Source organism: Lutra lutra, chromosome 12 (genome assembly GCF_902655055.1).
Source record: "Lutra lutra chromosome 12, mLutLut1.2, whole genome shotgun sequence".
Taxonomy (NCBI): domain Eukaryota; kingdom Metazoa; phylum Chordata; class Mammalia; order Carnivora; family Mustelidae; genus Lutra; species Lutra lutra.
In genome coordinates, this window is record NC_062289.1 from 83,594,798 (window position 1) to 83,617,534 (window position 22,737).

The following is a 22,737-nucleotide window of genomic DNA, read 5'->3' on the forward strand; positions in this document are numbered from 1 at the left end:
AGAGCGCACAGCCCAGGGACTCTCCATTTTATTGCAAGTCAGACGCCGCAGATCCCGGCGACGGGGGGCCCGGGTGTTCTGTGCAACCCAGGTCTCTTGACTCCCGCGCGCAGACACTAACAGCTGTCCTCTGCTTTACCGCAGGCTTCTGAAAATACCCCCAAACAGAGACCCGGATCTTCCTCCACGTAGAATGCAAATTCTATGGCTGAAAAGCTTGAGCATAGAAAGGAAAAAGTGTGTGCTTTTTACCCTCTTTCCCAGACTCGCGGTGGAAACTCCGCCCCCGTCTCCGTGGAAACCCGGCGGCGGCGGCGGCTGTCACCAAGGGCGGGGCTCAGGCGGCCGCCCCTCCCCCACCCGGTTGGCAACACCTCCCACCCGGGGACAATCGCGGTCACCCCTTAATCTCTCCGTTCCTCTTCTCGGCTGTCCTCCCTTTCTGTTGTCTTCTCGTGCCCCAAGCCACATCCTGGGGGCCGGCCCCCTGCAATGTCCTCAGCAGGGCGGGTGCACCCTGCGGCTGGGCCTGGAAGCCCGGGAGCGCGGCCTTTCTGCCCCGGGCCCACCCCTCGGCTGCGCTGATTGGCCGCTCCTGGGCCATCCCCCAGCCCGGGGCAGGCAGGGTCTCAGCCCCGCGGAAAGTTTTCTGCGCCGGGAGGAAGTTAGAAGTTTGGGGTTTCTGAGAAAGCAGCTCCTGTGGCCGCGGGGGTCTGGGTGGCCATGGAGGAACCCCCTTTGCGAGAGGAGGAGGAAGAAGAGGAGGGGGAAGGGGACGAGGCTGGGCCCGAGGGGGCTTTGGGCAAGAGCCCCTTCCAGCTGACTGCCGAGGACGTGTATGACATCTCCTACGTGATGGGCCGCGAGCTGATGGCCCTGGGCAGCGACCCCCGGGTGACACAGCTGCAGTTCAAGATCGTCCGCGTCCTGGAGATGCTGGAGACGCTGGTGAATGAGGGTAACCTGACGGTGGAGGAGCTGAGGATGGAGAGGGACAACCTCAGGAAGGAGGTGGAGGGGCTGCGGACAGAGGGCTCGGCGGTCGGCCGGGAGGTGAGTGCAGGCAGGCAGGGCCCTGCGGGAGCAGCCTGGGCTGCGTGGGAGGGGAGCGTCCAGTTCTCAGATGAAAAGGTTCTCACAGTTACATTTATCGAGCGCTTGCTAGGTGCTGGGCCCTGTGCTGAGTTTGCTCTGAATCAGGGGCTTCGGGCCTTTTTGACTTGACCTAGCGCCGAGGCTCTCTGCCCAGAAACCACCAGGAGTGTTGGTTAAAGCACAGATTTCTGGGCTCTGGCCCCAGGAGTTTTTGATTCAGCAGGACCACCAAAAGATGGCCGTAAGAATGTTCTGAGCACCTTTATTCAGAATTGTGCCAAACTAGAACAAGTGCAACCGAAGAATGGATTTTAAAATAGTGTGATCCCACAGTGGAGTACTACGCAGCAGTGAAAAAGACCGGACTGCTAACACACACAAGCGTGTGCGTGACTCTCACAGACATTACACTAAGGCACAGGATCCAGGCACAAAAGGGAGCCTACTATATATTTATGCAAAATTCAAGAACAGGCAAAATTATCTCTATTTATAGAAGACATTGATGGTAGCCCCAGTTGGGAGGGGGGGGTTCATAGGGAGCGTATATGGGTGTGTACCTATGTTGAAAATCATCAAGAAGCGCCTGGGTGGCTCAGTCCATTAAGTGCAAGACTCTTGGTTTTGGCAAATAACTAATTAAAACAAAAAACAAGGAAGTGAAGAGATATTTTTTAAAAAATCATCAGGTGATAATCTCAAGGTTAGAACATGTATGTTATGCCTCCATTTGACAAAATTACCTGTTATATCACTTTCCAATATTGATGAAACAAAAGTTTTAAGAAACAATTGATCTTAACTCACCCTTATTAAATATGATGCACAATCACACTTGCCTCTTCTTTTTTTTTTTTAAGGTTTTACTTATTTGTTTGTTAGAGAGAGAGTGTGTGTGCATGAGCACACAAGCAGCGGGGAGCAGCAGGCAGAGGGAGAAGCAGGCTCCCCGCTGAGCAGGGAGCCAGACCTGGGGCTCCATCCCAGGACCCTGGGATCATGACCTGAGCTGAAAGCAGACGTTTAACCGACTGAGCCACCCAGGCATCCCTTTACTTGCCTATTCTATTTTAAATTCTTGTTACAATTGATTAAATCAATATGAATTACTAATGGCTCTCCAGCCATACTTAAAAAAAAAAAAAAGCTGTTCTAAGTGGACTATCTCATTTAGTCCTCTTACTATCAGTATACCCGTTTTACAGAAACGGAGGAATAGGACAGTTAAGTAATTTACCAGAGGATTACTGCAAGTAAGAGGTACAGGTGAACTCAGAGATGCCAGTCTTCACCACTGCACACGGTGTACAGACATTCGACCTTGTTTGTTGGAATGACATTTGATGAATGATTGCACCGTGCTGGACCCTGGGGCCGCAGAGGTAAATTAGACGGGGACTCTGCCCTCCCAGAGCTCCCGTCTAATGGGAGAAGTAAGGTACCCTGCCTCCAGAACTGCAGTACAAGATCACAAACTGAGAAGCGTTCCAAGAAAGGGCAAGAGCAATGGGGTTGCTGACATTCGCAGGGAAAAGAGTGAAGGTTTCTGGTCACTTCCCTGGTAGTTATTCTAGGTTCGTTTGTCCCCGTGACGACTGTGCTTGTATAAATTTCTACTTTACTGTCCATCATAAGAGATAGTTAAGTATTGTGATGCGTAGCCTGGCTTTTGAGACTCGGGAGAAGTTAAGTGACTTGCTCAGGACGGCTCTGCTCACGTTCTGAGCTCATCCCTGCCACCTCCAAGCCCAGGAATGAGGATATAGAGGGACCCGCACCACAGACCGTGTACCGCGTGCTCTGGACCTGGGTGATTTCCTGTGTGGGGCACAGCGGACAGGCTTTATAAGCCTGCAGTGAGATGGCATTTTCCTCCCAAACCGCAGTGTTAGGAACAGGGGTGGGGGGAAGGAGCAGAGAGAATGAATTTGTTTAGCACCACTAGGCAGTTTGTAAAAATACACTTACTGGTTTTTTTCGGGGTTTTTTAATTTTTAAGTTATTTTTAATTGCGGTAAAATACACATAAAATTTACCACCCCAGCCATTTTTAAGTGCACACTTAAGTGTCATTAAGTACACTCACCTGGTTGTGCAACCATCCCTCTCCATTCCTGCCCGAATTCTTTTCATCTTGCAAAACCAAAACCCCATCCCCAGTAAACACCAGCTCTGTACTCCCCCGCCCCCGTCCATGTTCTATCTCTGTGAACTTGACTCATCCAGGCGCTTCATATAAGTAGAATTATATGGTATTTGCCCTTCTGTCACTGGCTTATTTCATTTAACATAATGTCTTCAGGGTTCATCCACATTGTGGTGTGTATCAGAATTTCCTTCCTTTTAGGGGCTGGATGGTATTCCATTGTGTGGATCTTGGTTTATCCATTCACCTGTCAATGGACACCTGGGTTGCTTCCGCCTTTTGGTTAGTGTGAGTAATGCGGCCGTGAACATGGCTGTATACTGGGGTTCCCAGGTGGCTCAAGTCTGTTCAGCATCCAACTCGACTTGGGCTCAAGTCACGATCTTGGGTTCTGGCATCCAGGCCTGAGTTGTGCTCCCTACTCAGTAGAGAGTTTGCTTGAGGATTCTCTCTCTCTCCCTCTGGCCCTCCCCCTGCTTGCAAGCACATGCTCTTTTTCTCTCTCCCAAAAAATAAATAAGTCTTTAAAAAAAAAAAATGGGTGTATACAGATCTCGTCAAGTCCCTGCTTTCAATGCTTTGGGGTGTGTAGTTAGAAGTGGAATTGCTGGGGGCGCCTGGGTGGCTCAGTGGGTTAAGCCGCTGCCTTCGGCTCAGGTCATGATCCCAGGTCCTGGGTTCAAGCCCCACATCGGGCTTTCCACTTGGCGGGGAGCCTGCTTCCTCCTCTCTCTCTGCCTGCCTCTCTGCCTACTTGTGATTTCTCTCTGTCAAATAAATAAATAAAATCTTTAAAAAAAAAAAAAGAAGTGGAATTGCTGGATCCTAGGATAATTCTATTTTTAATTTGTTAAGGCTCTTCCATGTGGCTTTCCATAGTAAGTGTACCATTTTACATCCCCGCCAGCAGTACCCAAGAATTCCAACTTTCCTACCTCCCTACCACCATTCGTTCTATTCTGTTTTGTCTGTTTACAGTAGCCACTCGAGGGCGCCTGGGTGGCTCAGTGGGTTAAGCCGCTGCCTTCGGCTCAGGTCATGATCTCAGGGTCCTGGGATCGAGGCCCGCATCGGGCTCTCTGCTCAGCAGGGAGCCTGCTTCCCTCTCTCTCTCTCTGCCTGCCTCTCTGTCTACTTGTGATCTCTCTCTGTCAAATAAATAAATAAAATCTTTAAAATATATATGTATATATATAAATAAAAAATACAGTAGCCACTCGAATGGGTGTGAAGTATTTTTGTTTCCTTTCTTTTTTAAGATTTTATTTATTTATCTATTTTGAGAGAGAAAGAGGGGTCATGAGTGGGCAGAGGGGCAGAGGGAGAGAGAGAATCCCAGGCAGACTCCACGCTGACCACGGAGCCCAACTGGGGCTCCGTCTCATGACCCTGAGATCATGACCTGAACCGAGAACAAGAGTTGGATGCCTAACTGACTTGAGCCACTCAGGCGTCCTTTTCCTTCCTTAAAAAAAAAAAAAAGAAAAAAGAAAAAAAAATTAAAGATTTTAAAATTTATTTATTTGAGAGAGAGAGGGAGAGAGAGACAGCATGAGTCAGGGGAAGGGGCAGAGGGAGAGGGCAGAGAGCAGACTTCCCGCTGAGCAGGGAGCCCAATGCAGGGCTCCATCCCAGGACCCAGGGATTATGACCTGAGCCGAAGGCAGACACCCAACCGACTGAGCCACCCAGGTGCCCCTCTTTTTAAAAAAAATTTAAGTTCCAAATTCAAAAGGTGCAAAGGCATTTGCCTTGAAAAATCGACCTCCCCACCTCTTTCCACCCCCAGCTGCCCACTCGCTCTCCCTGGAAAAAATGTAAATGATCAGTTTCTTTCTTTTTTTTTTTTTTTAAAGATTTTATTTATTTATTTGACAGAGAGAGATCACAAGCAGGCAGAGAGGCAGGCAGAGAGAGAGGAGGAAGCAGGCTCCCTGCTGAGCAGAGAGCCCGATGCGGGGCTCTATCCCAGGACCCGAGATCATGACCTGAGCCGAAGGCAGCGGCTTAACCCACTGAGCCACCCGGGCGCCCCAAATGATCAGTTTCTTATGTATCCTTCCAGAGATACTTCATGGAAATAGAAGCAGATATGAAAATATGTCTCCACTTTTTACACAAATGGTATGATAACATATACCCATTTCTGCCTTTTGTGTATTTTCACTTAACATACCACGAAAGGTGAATTAAAGCAGGACAGAAAGAGCTTCCTCGTCTTTTAATGAGGAAAACTTCCACTGGATGGTATTATCAATTGTTCAGCTGAGGGTTCTTAATCTGAAGTTCTTGGATGCCCAAGGGAATCATTGATTCTAATCCAAGAGGTCCATGCCCTTGCATGGGAAAAAAATTATATTTTCATTTCATTAACTTCCAGCTGAAATGTGTCACTTTCTTCACCTGTGAATATAGACAACAAACTACAGTAATATTAGCAATGCCTGTGACGATCACCGATGGAAATCACAGATATTTTCATGTCCCATTACGGTGTCGTTCACATCTCAAAGTTTCGTTTTTGTTCAGTATTTCACCAGACCTGCGTCTAGCTCACTTTACTTAATAAAGAGGCAGGTATATTAGTCATGAATTTGTTTTTAAAAGATTTTGATGAGTGTTATGTCTTCTTAGTTGGTCTCCTTATAATTCTGTGCCTTTCATTTTATACATTTTTAACACATTGTTTGAAGGAGGGCCGCGTGGGCTTTCCCAGGCTGCCAAAAGGGTCCGTGGCACAAAAAAGGTTACGATTCTCTGCTTTAACCAGTCTCCCATCAAAAGATGTTTATGTTCTGACCATTTACTCTTAGCACATGAAACACTGAAACCATTTGGTTCCTGAGGGAGAGTGCCTTGAGGAAATGGAGGCACTGGATCAAAGGGAAGCAGCATCTGAAATTCAGATAACATGTAATGTTAAATTACACTTCACGGAGGCCAAGGAGTCCCACGCCTCCCGCAATCAGTGCCGGAGCCCAGGAGTGTTCAAACACCCTGATCCCGGTCAGTCTGATAGCAGGAATGTGCTCACCGTTACTACTATCTCTTTATACTGTGCCTTATTCTCTCTGTCAGCTGCACAACATTCTGGTGTGGTTCTGCCTTAGTTTTTCCTTAACTGGGCTACTGTTCGTGGACATGTAGGTTGTTTTCAAACAGTTGCTTAAGTTTTAGTTAGAAAACATTTCAAGCCCATGGGAGAGTTGCAGGAAAAGCACAATGAACACCTGTACACCTTTCACCGGGATTCAGGTGTTGTCTTCAGTTTTGTGTGTGTGTAGTGTGTAGTATGTCTTAGAAGATACACACCAAAGTGTATATAAATGCACACAAAACACATATACGGGTATGTATGTATGCATATACAGAAACAGTATGTGTCTATATTATATTTTCACTACTAGTTTTCCTCAATGATCTGAACAGACATTATGTAAGTTGCAGGATTAGTAAATGATTAGGGTCCGGGGCACCTGGGTGGCTCAGTTGGTTGAGCATCTGCCTTTGGCTCATGATCTGAGGGTCCTGAGATCGAGCCCCACATCTGGCTCCTTGCTTAGCCAGGAGCCCGTTTCTCCTTCTGCCTGCCATTCCCCGGCTTGTGCTCTCTCTCTCTCTGTCAGATAAACAAATAAAATCTTTAAACAAACAAGCAAAAAAAATTAGGGTCCTTTATCCTGAATAGTTCAGTGAGTTTCCCATAAGACATACTATTGCATAGCCACAAGTAAATGACTGAACTTAGAGGGAAAAAGTGACAGGATACAAAGACCTAATATATTACCCCTATTAAATGCACAATAATGTCCTTTACGGCATGCTTTTTCTAGGGCAGGACCCAGTCCCAGGTTACACCGTACCTTTGGTTGACACTTCTCTTCAGTCACCTGAGGAGGAGTTCCTCAGCTTTCCTTGTCTCTTTACGACCTTGACATTTTTGAAGATTATGGATTGGTTGGTAGAGCGTCCTTCGATTTGGGTTTGTTCTGAGGTGTCATGGGTGGATCCAAGTGATACGTGTTTAGCAGGAACAGCCCTGAAGTGATGCTGTGTCATAGCCCTTACTATCAGGAGGCACTTGTCTTCGTTGATCATTACTGGTGATGTCAACTTGTAGCCCTTGGTTAATGTGGTGTCTGCGAGATTTCTGCACTGTATAGGGGCCTTTATTCCTCTTTGTAATTCATAAATACTTGCGGGAAAATACTTCAAAACTGGAAAATATTCTGTTCCCCGACAGGCTTTTACCTAAAAGTTTTTAGATCCATTCATTAGTTTTCCCTGAATCAATCATTACAAAGTTGGTTAAAAAACAACTTTTTTTCCTGATAAAGATTTTATTTTTAAGTCAACTCTACACCGAACATGGGGCTTAAACCCACAACTCCAAGCTACGAACTGAGCTAGCCAGGCACCCCAAAAGGATGATTATGCCACCCTCTCATCTTCTACATGCATTAATTGGTCTTCTGCTGTAAAGCACAGATTCCCCTCTTCTTTCCCTGTTGTAGTCAGAGTTCTCCAGAGAAACAGAACCAATAGTGGATACAGCTATCCATAGGAAGAGGAGAGATATTTGAGGCCTTGGTTCATACACGTATGGAGGCTGAGACAGCCTTCAGTCTGCAAGCTAGAGAACCAAGAAGTCTTAACTGGGGCGGGGGGCCAGCAGTGTAAGTCCCAGCCTGGGACCAAAAGCCCAAGGTCCAGGAGTGTCAAAGTCTGAGGGCCCGAGAAGGAGGATGTTCCACATCAACAGACAAGAGCTCAGAATTTACCCTCATTCCTCCTTTTGTTCTATTCAGGCCCTCAGTGGATTGGATGATACCCGCCCACCCAGCAGGGAGAGCCATCTGCTCTTCTCGGTGCATCGGTCCAAATGCTCATGTCTTCCAGAAACACCTTCATAGACACACCATGAAATAATGTTTAACCAGCTAGCTGGGCAGTCTTTAGCCCAGCCAAGCAGAGACAAAAAATTAACCCTCACATTCCCATTAATTAACTAATTTAAATTTTTAAATTTTAAGTATGAACTCCTGAATTCTCTTTTTATTCGAAGGGTCATTGTGATTATTCATTCCGATACTCAGCTTGTTCTCAGTCTGGCCGGTGGGAGCTCCTTTAGACTGTCGTTCTGACACGCCTCCATCCCTTACACCAGGGAACATTCCAGGTTCATCTCGCGGTTTCCCTGGTCCAGCCCTGGCATCGGCCATTCCCCCAAGGAGCCCTGGTTCTTCTCTTTGGAAAATGGTACTTAGAACTCTTGCTTCTTTACCATTCGCCAACGTCTTTCCTTACAGGTAGACCTGGGACCAGACAAAATGGTGGTTGACCTGACAGACCCCAACCGACCCCGCTTCACTCTCCAGGAGCTGCGGGATGTGCTCCAGGAGCGCAACAAGCTCAAGTCCCAGCTGCTGGTGGTGCAGGAGGAGCTGCAGTGCTATAAGAGGTGGGGCTGGGGGGCGCCTGGGTGGCTCAGTGGGTTAAGCCGCTGCCTTCGGCTCAGGTCATGATCTCAGGGTCCTGGGATCGAGTCCCGCATGGGGCTCTCTGCTCAGCAGGGAGCCTGCTTCCCTCTCTCTCTCTCTCTGCCTGCCTCTCTGTCTACTTGTGATCTCTGTCAAATAAATAAAATCTTAAAAAAAAAAAAAAAAGAGGTGGGGCTGGGCTGCCCCGGGCACCCCGCACCTCCGGGCCGGCCCTGCCCGCAGCTCCTTGACACGCTCTTTGTCCCTCCGTTCGCGTGGCCAGTTTATGGAGACCTGATTGGTGCCAGGCCCTGTTGCTGGCCCCGGGCTGTAGCAGTGAACGAAACAGAGGCAGTCCGTGCTAGTCTAGGGGGAAGACAGGCAAGTGACAAGGAAGTCTGAGATGGACATGCAGGGTAGTGGTGGTAAGTGCTCCGAAGACTGGAAACCAAGGTGACGGGGCGCCTGGGGGGCCGCAGTCGGTTTGGCATCCGGTCATCATCTCATTCTGGCTCAAGTCATCATCTCGGGGTTGTGGGAGCAGGCCCTGTGTCACACTCCTTGCTGGTGTGCAGCCTGCTGGAGATGCTCTCTCTCCCTCTCCTTCTGCCCCTCCCCCCTCCTCTTTTTCTGTCTCTCTCCTCTTCTAAACAAAACAAAAAAACCAAGGTGACATATGGCAGCAAAGGGCTGGGGGCTGGAGGAGGGGCCTGTTTTATTTTTATTTTTATTTTTTTTAAGATTTTATTTATTTATTTATTTGACAGACAGAGATCACAAGTAGGCAGAGGCAGGCAGAGAGAGAGGAGGAAGCAGGCTCCCCGATGAGCAGAGAGCCCGATGCGGAGCTCGATCCCAGGACCCTGGGATCATGACCTAAGCCGAAGGCAGAGGCTTTAGGAGGAGCCTGTTTTACACGGGGTAGTCAGTGAAGATTCCTGTGAGGCGAATGACAAGAAGCAGCGGACCATCGAAAGATCAGTAGGGCAAGAGAGGAGTGAGAAGCCCTAAGACCCTGAGCGGGGAACCACCGTTCCATTTTGAGAGACCCAGCATGGTGGAAGCTGGAGCACAGGTAGACAATGAGAGAGGTGTGCCTAGTGAGCCCCGGGAAGGATTCTACTTTTATTGTAAGGGTAGTGAGGAGTCACTGGAAAGTTTTAATCAAGGAAATGACAAGATCTGGTTTGCTGCTTGCTTTGTTTGTGTTTATTTTTTGTTTATTTATTTTTTTTTTTTAAGGAAGCTCCATGCCCAGTGTGGGGCTTGAACTTACTACCCTGAGATTACAAGTCAGAAGCTCTACCGACTGGGCCACCCAGGTGCCCCCGATTTAGTGTTTTAAAAGGTCAAACGTGAGGGGCACCTGGCTGGCTCTGTTGATAGAGCATGCAAGTCTTGATCTCGGGGTCCTGAATTCAAGCCCCCTCATTGGGTGTGGAGCCTACTTTTTAAAAAATGGGGGAAGGAGCCCTTGGGTGACTCCTTAGTTAAGTGTCTGCCTTCAGCTCAGGTCATGATCTCAGGGTCCTGGGATCGAGCCCCACATAGGGCTCTCTGCTCAGCAGGGACCCTGTTTCCCCCTCTCTCTCTGCCTGCTTCTGCTTACTTGTGATCTCTGTCTGTCAAATAAATAAATAAAATCTTAAAAAAATAAAACAAAATAAAATCCTAAAAAAAAAATCACAATAACAAGTGTAGGGAATAGGTTGTAGCACCAGCAAGACAGGAAATAGGAAGCTGTTGACCTATTGGGTTTGCACTTTGCTGTATCCATTTGCACCCTGTTCCCCAAAATGTTTCCTTTCATGTAAGTGCTTCTTGAAAAGGGGACTCGGAAGGAAAGAAGGAAAGAAAAAGAAAGGGGGCTATGTGGTCGAATAATTCTGGGAAACCGTTGAGTTAAACAAAGCAGATTCCCTTAGAGACAGAAGAAGGAAAGCCCAGGAGAATAAAAACTCGGGGCCAGCTAATGTTTGTCCCCGCACCCTGCATGCCAGGCGCTCTGCCCAGTGGATTGCAAGCATCATTTCCGCTAGTGCTCACAGCAAGGTGAGCTAAGGTGATGTCATCTCCAAGGTGTTCTATGGTTCATGAAGATCAGGTCACCTGCCTGAAGTCCCATAGCTGATGGTGGCAATGGTGAGATGTGACCTCAGACAGCCTGATATCAGAGCCTGTGCATTTAGTTATCATGCCATGTTTGGACTCTGAAAGTTTAGAAGGAAGAAATACGCTGACTCAGGGGCACCCTGTGCGGGGGGCTCAGTCAGTGAAGCATCTGCCTTCACTCAGGTCGTGATCTCGGGAGCCTCAGGTCGGGCTCCCTGCTCAGCCGGACGTCGGCCTCTCCCTCTGCCCCTCCCCCCCCCCCCGACTCAGGCTCTCTCTCTCTGTCTCTGTCTCTCAAATAAATAAATAAAATATTGAAAAAATAAATAAATCCATTCAACGTAGGATCCCTGAAGGAGGAGCGGTATAGTAAAAATATTCTAGCAAGCCAAATCCGAAAGGGCTGAGTTCTGCCAACAGGAATTTAATCGCCTTCCTTCTGCTGAGGTTGGAACCATGTTAATGGAAAGACCTGTCTTCCTCTCATCGAATAAGTGCTTCAGACACAGGTAGTTAAGGACAGGATCGGCTGAAATGGGGTTTGAGCAGCTTGGTAGCGAATAGAGCGACATGCTTTCTTTCCAGTTTTGAATTCCCGGAGAGCAGCAGCCATGTACTTCCCACCTGGTAGAGGACAGCTGATGGCAGGATTCTGTTTACTCACTTGGGTCCTGTATTCTGGAAAAACCAGCATGTCAGCTGAGGTAGTCTCCTAGCAACTGCATCAGTTTCGAGGTCCAAGGTCATACCAGTGGTGGTTTTTCCTTGGGGCGGACGTGGTAGCCTGCTTCCGAAGATGGCCATAGTTTTTCCCATCCTGCATGCCTTCTGCAGTGAGCCTTTTCTACCCCCTCAAGAGGTAGAGTCTTATTTTTCTTTCTTCATGAGTCTGGGCAGCCCGGTGACTTGCTTTGACCAATGGAATGTTGTGGAAGCAATGCTGTTTGGCTTCTGAGGTTAGGGGAGGTCTGTTGCAGCTTTCATTTTGGTCCTCGTGGAATGCTTGAGATCACAGTACTGTGAGCAAGCTCAAGGTAGGACCATGGAGACATCACACAAAGAACAGAGGTGCCCCAGCAGACGGTCCCAGCTGTGCCCAGCCTCCAGGTGACCCACCAAGCCAACCATAAGAAATGGAGTCACCATGGGAAGTCATAGATCTTCCTTGTTTAAAATCACTGTGGTTGATTTTCTGTTTCTGGAATTGCTGTTCTTCTTCTCTTCAATCTCCCGTTGGATTTGTAGGTGTTTGCAATCTTTAGATAAGCTATTTAGCTGATCTCCCGCTACCCGAAGTAGTCTCAGCCTGCTACTTCTCCGCCAAATTAACAAGTCAGGAAATGACAGATGCTGGCGAGGATGCGGAGAAAGGGGAACCCTCCTACACTGTTGGTGGGAATGCAAGCTGGTGCAACCACTCTGGAAAACAGCATGGAGGTTCCTCAAAATGTTGAAAATAGAACTACCCTATGACCCAGCAATTGCACTGCTGGGTATTTACCCTAAAGATACAAACGTAGTGATCCGAAGGGGCACGTGCACCCGAATGTTTATAGCAGCAATGTCTACGATAGCCAAACTATGGAAAGAACCTAGATGTCCATCTACAGACGAATGGATAAAGAAGATGTGGTATATATACACAATGGAATACTATGCAGCCATCAAAAGAAATGAAATCTTGCCATTTGCGACGACGTGGATGGAACTAGAGGGTATCATGCTTAGCGAAATAAGTCAATCGGAGAAAGACAACTATCATATGATCTCCCTGATATGAGGGAGAGGAGATGCAACATGGGGGGTCGAGGGGGTAGGAGAAGAGTAAATGAAACAAGATGGGATTGGGAGGGAGACAAACCATAAGTGACTCTTAATCTCACAAAACAAACTGAGGGTTGATGGGGGGAGGGGGTTGGGAGAGGGGGTGGGGTTATGGATATCGGGGAGGGTATGTGCTATGGTGAGTGCTGTGAAGTGTGTAAACCTGGCGATTCGCAGACCTGTACCCCTGGGGATAAAAATACAGGTTTATAAAGCTGTAAAAAAAAAAAAAAAAAAAAAAAAGAAAGAAAGGATGAATCCCCAAGTTTTGTAGCAACATGGACGGGACTGGAAGAGATTATGCTGAGTGAAATAAGTCAAGCAGAGAGAGTCAATTATCATATGGTTTCACTTATTTGTGGAGCATAACAAATAGCATGGAGGACAAGGGGAGATGGAGAGGAGAAGGGAGTTGAGGGAAATTGGAAGGGGAGGTGAACCATGAGAGACTATGGACTCTGAAAAACGATCTGAGAATTTTGAAGGGGTGGGGGGTGGGAGGTTGGGGGCACCAGGTGGTGGGTATTGTAGAGGGCACGGATTGCATGGAGCACTGGGTGTGGTGCAAAAATAATGAATACTGTTATGCTGAAAAAAAATTAAAAAAATTAAAAAAAAATCACTGTGGCTTAGGGTTTATGTAACAGTAGATAATAGAAAAGAGGAGTTATTAATAATAAATTAATGATGCATTAATACTATAATAAATTGTAAATAATAATATTAAATAATAAGAGCTCCCTCTTTGCAAAGGAGAGAGAAGGATGGAGCCTGCTGTCTCAAACTCTTTTTTTTTTTTTTTAAGATTTTATTTATTTACTTGACAGAGATCACAAGTAGGCAGAGAGGCAGGCAGAGAGAGAGGAAGGGAAGCAGGCTCCCCAGTGAGCAGGGAGCCCAATGCGGGGCTTGATCCCAGGACCCTGAGATCATGACCTGAGCCGAAGGCAGAGAGGCTTTAACCCACTGAGCCACCCAGGTGCCCCTCTTTGTGGCTTCTTGCACACACCGAAGAGAGGAAGCCCTCAGACATGTCCTCTTACAAGGGCTCTAATCCAACCATGGGGCCCCCACCCTCTTGACCTCATCCAAACTTAATTGTCTCCCAAAGGCCCCATCTCTAAATACCATTACATTGGGGCTTGGGGCTTTAATACATGGGTTCTGGGAGACCCGATCCGGTCTGTAGGAAGGGGAAACACCACAGGTATAAATGAACCAGTAGATGCCACAGCAAGAGACCTAAGTGCAGTTAACAAGCAATGTATGAAGTCTTTCGTACACTGCTACATTGCGTTGTGGTCAGCCTTCTTTTGGTTGCAAGTGACAGAAATCCAATTCAAACTAGCTCAAGTACCAAAGGGAATTTATTAACCCACATAGCTGGGAGGGATCGTGTGACTGCTTGCAGAAATAAACAAAAAAACCTGCAGCTAGGCCCTCTTTCTTTCCTCCTTGCTTCTCCGTGTTGGCCTCGTTGTCTTGTGTTATAGACACACCTTCTAGGAATCTTAGGAAACGTGGCTGCCGGCAGTCCCAGCTGGACAGATGAGAGAGAACAGCTTTCTTCCAGCTTCTGCACATCAAGTCCGGGGGAATACTCTGGTCATCTTTAAGTCAGCTGACCTCAATAGCTTATCAATCAATACAAATTTAACTCTTGTTACCATCTGACTTACTATAGCTTTTATTTTACTTAATTTATTTGTTTAATTTTAAAAGGATTTTATTTATTTATTTGAGAGAGAGAGAGCACAAGTGGGAGGGGAGGGGCAGAGGGAGAGGCAGAAGCAGACTCCTCAGCCAGGAGCCCAAGGTGGTGCTCGATCCCAGGACCCCAAGATCATGACCTGAGTTAAAGGCAGACACTTAACTGACTGAGCCATCCAGATGTCCCTCTTAGTATCCTCATGTTATTGATGAGAAAAATCAAGGCTTAAGGTAGAGAATTGATATGTGGCCATATTCCTAGAAAGTGGAGAAGCTTGAAGTACTAGCCAATGCATTTAGACAAGAGAAAGAAAGAAGAGGTATCAACATGGGAAGAAGCAGAATCTCTCTGATGCTAACTTTCAGTGATACTAATATAATTATTATTATTATTAAGACCCTTTACTTTCAGAGCTGCACAGACAGGTCTGCAATAAAACAATCCTTTTATTCATCCCCCTTTTCCCCAGTGGTCTGATTCCACCAAGAGAAGGCCCAGGAGGAAGAAGAGAAAAAGACGCCCTTGTCGCCAGGACCAGCAAGGCCAGCAGTAACAAGGAGGAGAAGACAATCATAAGGAAGCTGTGAGTTACTTGCTGCTCCATTGCCACTAACTCACTGCCGTGAGAAGGAGTGGAGGCCCGAGGAGGCTGGTCAGCTACCCCGGGTGGGGACGTCCTGGTTGGTGGTGCTACGGCTGATAGGAAAATTCGGGGATGGACTATCGTGAGATCTGTGAGGCAGTAATCTAAGCACTTGACCTATATTAATTCATAGACTCTTCACGGTGACCCTGGGACGTAGGAGCGGCCACATCTCCATTCTACAGGTGGAGAAACAGATACTAGGGGGCAAAGTAATTTGCCGGAGGTCACCCAGATGGTAAAGAGTAAAGTCAGGATTTGAACCCGAGAAGTCCAGATTCTACACTACTGCCTCCCTGTGATAGAATAATACTACAAAAACAACAAGAATTATTAGAGTTTAAGGGGGATTCATGGGGGCTTGGCTCAGTTGGAGGAACACGTGACTCTTGATCTTGGGGTCATGAGTTAGAGACCCATGTTGAGTGTGGAGATTACTTAAAAAGGGGGCAGCGGTGCTGATTCATTACCTCTCTTACCTCCAACTTTTATTTTTTTTAAGATTTTATTTATTTATTTGAAAAAGAGAGAAACAGCACAAGTGGGGGGAAGGGCAGAGGGAGAGAGAGGAGGCTATGCGGGTAGCCCAATGCGGGGCTTGATCCCAGGACTCCGGGATCATGAGTCCTGCTGAAGGCAGAACCTTAATTGACTAAGGGACTGACCCGCTCTTACTTCCAACTTTAGGGGACCCTGTGTCTCCCATCGTTGGGACACATAACGTGATTTCCTTTGAATACGTCCTTCGTGTTTATGCTCCCTTGTTAATCCCTCATTTCTTCGGGTGCTAAGGCTCAAACCATAGAATGTGGGGTCTTTTTTTTTTAAATTTTTTAATTTATCTGACAGACGGAGATCACAAGTAGGCAGAGAGGCAGGCAGAGAGAGAGAGAGGAGGAAGCAGGCTCCCCACAGAGCAGAAAGCCCGATGTGGGGCTCGATCCCAGGACCCTGGGATCGTGACCTGAGCTGAAGGCAGAGGCTTTAACCCACTGAACCACCCAGGTGCCCAGAATGTGGGTCTTGTTTAAAATTCAGATTCTCAGGGCGCCTAGGTGTCTCAGGGGTTAAAGCCTCTGCCTTCAGCTCAGCCCAGGACCCTGGGATCGAGCCCCACATCGGGCTTTCTGTTCCGTGGGGAACCTGCTCCCCCACCGCCTGCCTCTCTGCCTACTTGTGATCTCTGTCTGTCAAAGAAATAAATAAAATCTTAAAAAGAAATTAAAATAAAAATAAAATTCAGATTCTTGGGCACCTGGGTGGCTCAGTGGGTTAAGCCTCTGCCTTTGGCTCAGGTCATGACCTCAGGGTCCTGGGCTTGAGCCCCGCATCAGGCTCTCTGCTTGGAAGGGAGCCTGCTTCCTCCTCTCTCTCTCTGCCTACTTGTGATCTCTTTCTCTGTCAAATAAATAAACAAAATCTTTAAAAAAATAAAATAAGATAAAATAAAATTCAGATTCTCAGAAGTCAAATCCAGGATGAAGCCCAGAAATCTGGATTTCTGACAAATTTCCTGGGTAACTCTGATGTAGAGAACCCTTGGCTTACACTTTGAGACACGCCTGCTCAGCCGACAAGAGTCAGTACAATGAGGTGCGCCTTTCCCTCTTGCTCCATGAAGCAAACAGCCCATTTGCCTTGGCCGCTCTGGGAATGTCTGTCCTGGTGACAAGTACCACTGACTCCTCGGACAGAACTGAGAAGCACCTCGGTCAGGAACCTCAAATGCCTGGGGGGTGGGACGGGTTGGAGGGTGTGCTGGGTGCCTCAGTGTTTAAGTGCCTGCCTTCGGCTGAGGATCCAGCATCCTGAGACAGCGGAGCCCTGCTTCTCCCTCTCCCTCTGCCTGCCGCTCCCCCTGCTTGTGTTCTCTCTGTCAAATAAATAAATAAAATATTTTTTTTAAATGCCTATGGGAGGGCCGCCTGGGTGGCTCAGCTGGTTAAGCGGCTGCCTCCGGCTCAGGTCGTGATCCTGGAGTCCCGGGATCAGGATCGAGTCCGTGGCGGGCTCGTTGCTCGGCAGGGAGTCTGCTACTTCCACTGACCTCTCTCCTCTCATGCTCTTTCTCTCTCAAATAAATGAATAAAATCTCTAACAAAAAATGCCTGTGGGGGGCAGGCACTTAATGTGGGTGAGCGATGGGGGGTGTGGGAGGGGCTCTTGCCAGAGTCCTGGCAAGAAACAAATAGCACACTTAAAGGGAGTGACTGAAAAGCTTTAAAGAAGGGACAGCTTACAGATGTGAGCAGGGTTAAGGGAACCAGCAAGGGATAGAGAAGCAGCCCAGCATGGCAACGGGAGTGCGGGACCTATGAGGGAAAGGGCAGGTGGTGGTCAGCAGAGAGACACAGCAACTAGTAAGACCAGGCCTGGTGGGGAGGGAGCCGGGGCATCCGTACACTGCCCCCACCCCTGAGGGCCCCTTAGAGCTTGAGCCTGATACAGCAAAAATAAGCTGTTTGTTCTGTGCACATGTTAGCCTGAGGTCATGTGTCTAATGAGCATGAGGCCACAATTTCATGGGCAGACGAGCTTATTGATTGAATGAATGAATGAATGAATAGCTAAAATAGGATGAATGAATGAATGAATGGCTTTCTGAGGAAGTAGGTCGTGCTAAGAAGGGTTTTGGGCTTTATCCTGAGGGCAGTGGGGAGCCACGGAGGGGTGTGAGGTGAGAAATGACTTAGTCAGCTCTGTAGAGCAACACGGTCATTCTGGCTGTCATCTGAGTAGATTGCAGGGGGCTGCAGGAGGGCCATAGTGCTCATCGTGGTGACTTGGACTGGGTGGGTGGCAGTGCAGGAGATGAGGAGTGTCGGGATTAGGAACATATTTGGGGCAGGATGACTAACATATAGCAGATGGGGGGAGGAGCTGAGAACAACTCCCCGGGTCCTGGCATGAATGACGAGGCGGGGGTGATGTCACTTCCTGAGACAGGGAACAGGCGGGTGGGGGGGATATGTACAGGCTGAGGGGAGGACAGCTGAGCCCTGATGCCTGGATCCCAACACTAGTCCAAGGCCCGCCCCAGCCATTGTGGGCAGAGGTGCTAACCTCGCTCAGTGCTCGGGGGCTTTGCCTCCGACAAGAAGCAACAGCCCCTTTCCCCGTCACTGGCTTTCCAACCCTCCAGCCAGCTCTGGGTCTTTCTCACAGCTGCAGACTGAACTTTGTGATCAACCCCAGAGAGATTTCTTCCTTTTCAAAACTTTGCATAGGACAGGGAGAAACACTGAACGTTTGGTAATCAGGTCTCGGGGGATATCTAGGTTTTCTCCAAGAATTTACATGCCGATCTTTATTCACTGCGAAGATCTGTTTTATAATTGTAGGTAATGTGGATGCTTCCTCCACAATAAAACCTCCTGAAATTAAGAAAGAAAAAAAAAAAAAAGGCTCAGATACAATTTTCCCACATAGCCCCGTGCATAAGTGGACTCTGGGTCCAACTCCTGGTTCCGCAACTTACTGTCTGACCCTGGGCCTGTTACTGAACCTTGAAGGACCTCAGTTTGCTAATCTATAAAATAGGGATATTGAGGGCACTGACTTCATTGAGGAGTTATGAGTGTGAAATGAGCTGGTAGATGGAAACCCCCAGAACAGTGCCTGCCCCGTCCCTGAGCCCTGAGCAAGTGTTTGAGTCAGTGGCCTACAAGAGCCTGTCCCCGATTCTGCAGGGTTCTGCGCTCCCTGCTTCATTCTGTCTGTACCCTTCTCTCTCTACACCCAGGTTCTCTTTCCGATCGGGGAAGCAGATGTAGACCGAAAGGCACGATTGTGAGGTTCTTGGACTCAAGAAGGCGATGCACCAAGACTTCCAAACTCATCTCTCAGTGCCACGCATACTCACTGCACTTGCTCACCTGTTTTCCTTGAAAGCCACCAAGGAGGAAGGAGGTGAGGCTCTCTCGTGATCATTTTTTCCCCAGGCCATAGAGCTGGACTCCCCTGAAGGCTTGGCTAGGGCCGGGGAAGCGGCACAAAGAAATCAAGACAGCAGAAGGAAAGCAAAACGAGGCCCACTTCCTGCTGCACACCAGCTGCTGGGAGGGGCCTCTGGCGTGCAGATGTGCATTCTGCTTGTCTGGTCTCACAGATGACCTGGGTCTTTAGCAGCAGCAAATTTCCTGAGCCCAAAGGGAATGAGGAGGAGAGAATCCAGGAAAAAATGGTATCAGCATTCCAGGGATGATTTCACGGATACTTAGTGAACATTCGATTTTGCTAACATTTCTTTACATGATTTTGTATTAAAGTGAAATGACTTTTATACTTTGTCTCTGAGTGTTTTAGAGTGGTGTCTGGAGTTATGTGACCTTGTATAAGGTGCTTTAACCTTTCAGAGTCTCGGTTTCCAAATCTGTGAACTGGGTGTGTGTATTTTGCACATTTATATGCTGGTGTATATTTATTTCAGTGACTCTGTGTGATGCACCAGGATTTTGTGTTGCTATGAGAGGGGAAAAAAAGCTGCAAATTATTATTATTATTATTATTAAATATTTTATTTATTTGACAGAGAGAGAGACAATGAAATCACAAGCAGGGGGAGGGGCAGGCAGAGGGGGAAGCAGACTCCCCACTGATCAAAGAGCCGGAAGCGGGGCTTGATCCCAGGACCCTGGAATCATGACCTGAGCTGAAAGCAGATGCTTAACTAACTGAGCCACCCAGGCATCCCTTATTATTATTTTTTAAAGATTTATTTATGGGGGCGCCTGGGTGGCTCAGTGGGTTGAGCCACTGCCTTCAGCTCGGGTCATGATCTCAGGGTCCTGGGATCAAGTCCCGCGTCGGGCTCTCTGCTCGGCGGGAAGCCTGCTTCCCTCTCTCTCTCTCTCTCTCTCTCTCTGCCTGCCTCTCCGTCTACTTGTGATCTCTCTCTCTGTCAAATAAATAAATAAATAAAAATCTTTAAAAAAAAAAAAAGATTTATTTATGTATTTGAGAAAGAAAGGATGAGCAGGGGTAGGGGCAGAGGGAGAGGGAGGAAATCCCAAGCAGACTCCCCACTGAGGATGGAGCTTGAATGTGGGGCTCGATCCCACAACCCTGAGATCATGACCTGAGTCGAAATCAAGAGTCAGGTGCTTAACCGACTGAGCCACCCAGGTGCCCCTATTATTATTATTATTTTATTTTTTTTGACAAAAGTTCCCAACTAACCAAAGCATCTTTTTTTTAAAGATTGATTTATTTATTTTAGAGAGGGAGAGAGAAAGAGTGAGCATGGTGGGGAGGGACAAAGGGAGAGGGAGAGAGAGAATCTTAAGCAGACTCTGCATCGAGTATAGATCTTGACATGGGGCTTGATCCCGCAACCCGGTGATCACGACCTGAGCTGAAACCAAGAGTCGGATGCTCAATTGACTGCGCCAGCCAAGCCCCCTCATCCCCGCCAAATAACCAGACCATCTTGAGAAAGAAGAACAAAGCTGGCGGTATCACAATCCTAGGTTTCAAGATAGACCACCAAGCTACAGTGATCAGAACAGTCTGGTACCAGCACAGATCAACAGAAGAGAGCCCAGAAATAAACTCACACTTACATGGTCCGTCAATCTATGATGAAGGAGGCAAAAATATACAATGGCAAAAAGACAGTCTTTTCAACAAATGGGGCGAGGAAAAGGGGACAAATTATAACATTAAGATGCTATGGATTTTAAGGCTCGTCCTGACTTCAAAGATATTAAAACGTTTTGGGGGGGGGAATGCATTTAGGATTCAGCAAAATAGTCTGGAGAGAATGGATGGCTGCACTTTGCAAAGAAATGAACGGACCTGCTGAACATGTTCTGTGAGCTGGTCGTGCTAGTGACTGGCCCTGGCTTCCTGAATGTTCCACCGGCTGTGTGGAACAGCTCGGGGAGGTGGGGACCAGCACTCACCCACTGGTGTACAGATTCAGAAAGTGAAACTCGGAGAGATGAAAGTGCATGAGGTCACGGAGCTAGGAAGTGGCTGCCCCAGACGCACAGGCAGGGCTGATTCTAAGGCCTGGGTTCCTACCTACAACATCCAACATGTCCCTCTTCTCCAAAAAGCATTGATGTTAATGAATGCATGTCTTGCCTGCATCACTTGGAGGACCTTTTGCCTATGGCCTTGCCGTACCTCTGTGGGATGGGTGTCATCATTCCTGTGGACATCCAAGGTGTCCACAGCACAGTGGGGCTGAGAGATTTGTCCAGGGTCCAAGCTCCAAAGGGGTAGAATTTGGACCCAAACCCAGAGGTGAACTCCATAGCCCGGGCTTCCCCCTCTCTGCCTCCCAAGAAACACAGGCCCCGCAGGGGCCAGTCCAGAGCCTTCAATCAGGGGCTCCTGATTTCTGACCCCAGATCATGGTGCCCCTCTTCACAGGGGGGAGGCAGGAGAAAGGTATCTGTGCCTTGGACATGAGAGCCAGCGGGGAAAACAGATCTGTGTGTCCTGCCTTCAGAACCCCCACGCAGAGGCTGGGCAGACTGCCCACAGGGGCCTCAAGACCACAGAACAGAATGTGTGTGAGTGGTGGGGGGCGGGGCGGAGTGCTATGTCCCTTACAGGAGTGCAGAACAGACTCAGCTCCTGGGAATGACATGGAAAGTCCATCCCCGAGGCACTAGCCTTACATCCTACAGCCCCAGCAACGGCAGCCCACTTCCCTATCCCTGAACCAGTCTTGCTTTGGTTTCCATCTTGTCTCCGGCCTGTAGGACAGCCAGAAAGTCTGGAAGCAGACAGATCATTATGTGTTGCTGTCCATAAGCCATTTATACATAACACCTGCCCTCCCGGACCTGGGGGATCCCCCTGTATAAACGCTCAGCTGCCTCTTTCTCCCTCGTGGAGCTAGATAAGGCCAGAAAGTCCTACTCCAAGAGAAATGTCAAGTTAAAACAGCCCTGGTTCCCGTGTATCCAGGGAGAGACTGACTTTTAAAAAAGGACAATAAAGAACGCTCAGATTTTAACAGCTCTTGATCAGATCAGACACTGGGCTGTCGGAATTCCAGAAGGTAAGTCCCGGGAGCGTTTCTCCTGGAGCTGGGGCCCCGTGTGACCACGGAATGTGCTAGAGCTCCTTCCATGTGACAGGCTTCCTCTGCCAAACCCAGCACCCGGAGGAACTGGCTGAGAAGTGGATTTCCAAGTCTGGTTTCACAAGGCACATTTGATCTCTGTCAAATAAATAAACAAAATCTTTTTTTTTTTAAGATTTTATTTATTTATTTATTTGACAGAGAGATAGAGAGCACATGCAGGCAGAGTGGCAGGCAAAGGGAGAGAGAGAAGCAGGCTCCCCACCAAGCAAGGAGCCTGATGCGGGACTCGATCCCAGGACTCTGGGATCATGACCTGAGCCGAAGGCAGCCGCTTATCCGATTGAGCTACCCAGGCGTCCCAATAAACAAAATCTTTTTTTTTTTTTTTAAAGATTTTATTTATTTGACAGAGAGAGATCACAAGTAGGCAGAGAGGTAGGCAGAGAGAGGAGGAAGCAGGCTCCCCGCTGAGCAGAGAGCCCGATGCGGGACTCGATCCCAGGACCCTAGATCATGACCCGAGCCGAAGGCAGAGGCTTTAACCCACTGAGCCACCCAGGCGCCCCAATAAACAAAATCTTAAAAAAAAAAAAAAGAGTAAGTAAATACAGCCACTAAATATCAGAGCTTGGAGGCTCTTTGCGATCAGTCCCAGGCAAAGTTTCTTCCTTCCTTTCTTTCTTT

At 48.0% G+C, this 22,737-nt stretch overlaps 1 protein-coding gene across 2 annotated transcripts; it reads left to right on the forward strand.

The window, feature by feature from the left end:
- The first annotated feature begins 528 nt into the window (after positions 1-528).
- Positions 529-19,299, forward strand: RILPL2 (Rab interacting lysosomal protein like 2). 2 transcript variants are annotated; one of them, XM_047698467.1, is made up of 4 exons: positions 529-1,053; positions 8,551-8,702; positions 14,838-14,951; positions 18,754-19,299. In XM_047698467.1, the coding sequence occupies exons 1-4, from the start codon at positions 724-726 to the stop codon at positions 18,782-18,784; spliced, it is 627 nt and encodes a 208-aa protein (XP_047554423.1). In that variant the 5' UTR covers positions 529-723; the 3' UTR covers positions 18,785-19,299. The 2 variants fall into 2 exon arrangements, with proteins under 2 accessions (XP_047554423.1, XP_047554424.1); XM_047698468.1 differs by lacking the exons at positions 14,838-14,951; positions 18,754-19,299 and adding an exon at positions 8,911-9,361.
- The last annotated feature ends 3,438 nt before the right edge of the window (positions 19,300-22,737 follow it).

Coding starts and splice junctions, on each gene's coding strand:
- RILPL2 (XM_047698467.1), top strand. CDS start 724: ATGGAGGAACCCCCTTTGCGAGAGGAGGAGGAAGAAGAGGAGGGGGAA. Junction 1,054..8,550: donor GCTCGGCGGTCGGCCGGGAG/GTGAGTGCAGGC, acceptor CTTTCCTTACAG/GTAGACCTGGGACCAGACAA. Junction 8,703..14,837: donor GAGCTGCAGTGCTATAAGAG/GTGGGGCTGGGG, acceptor CCTTTTCCCCAG/TGGTCTGATTCCACCAAGAG.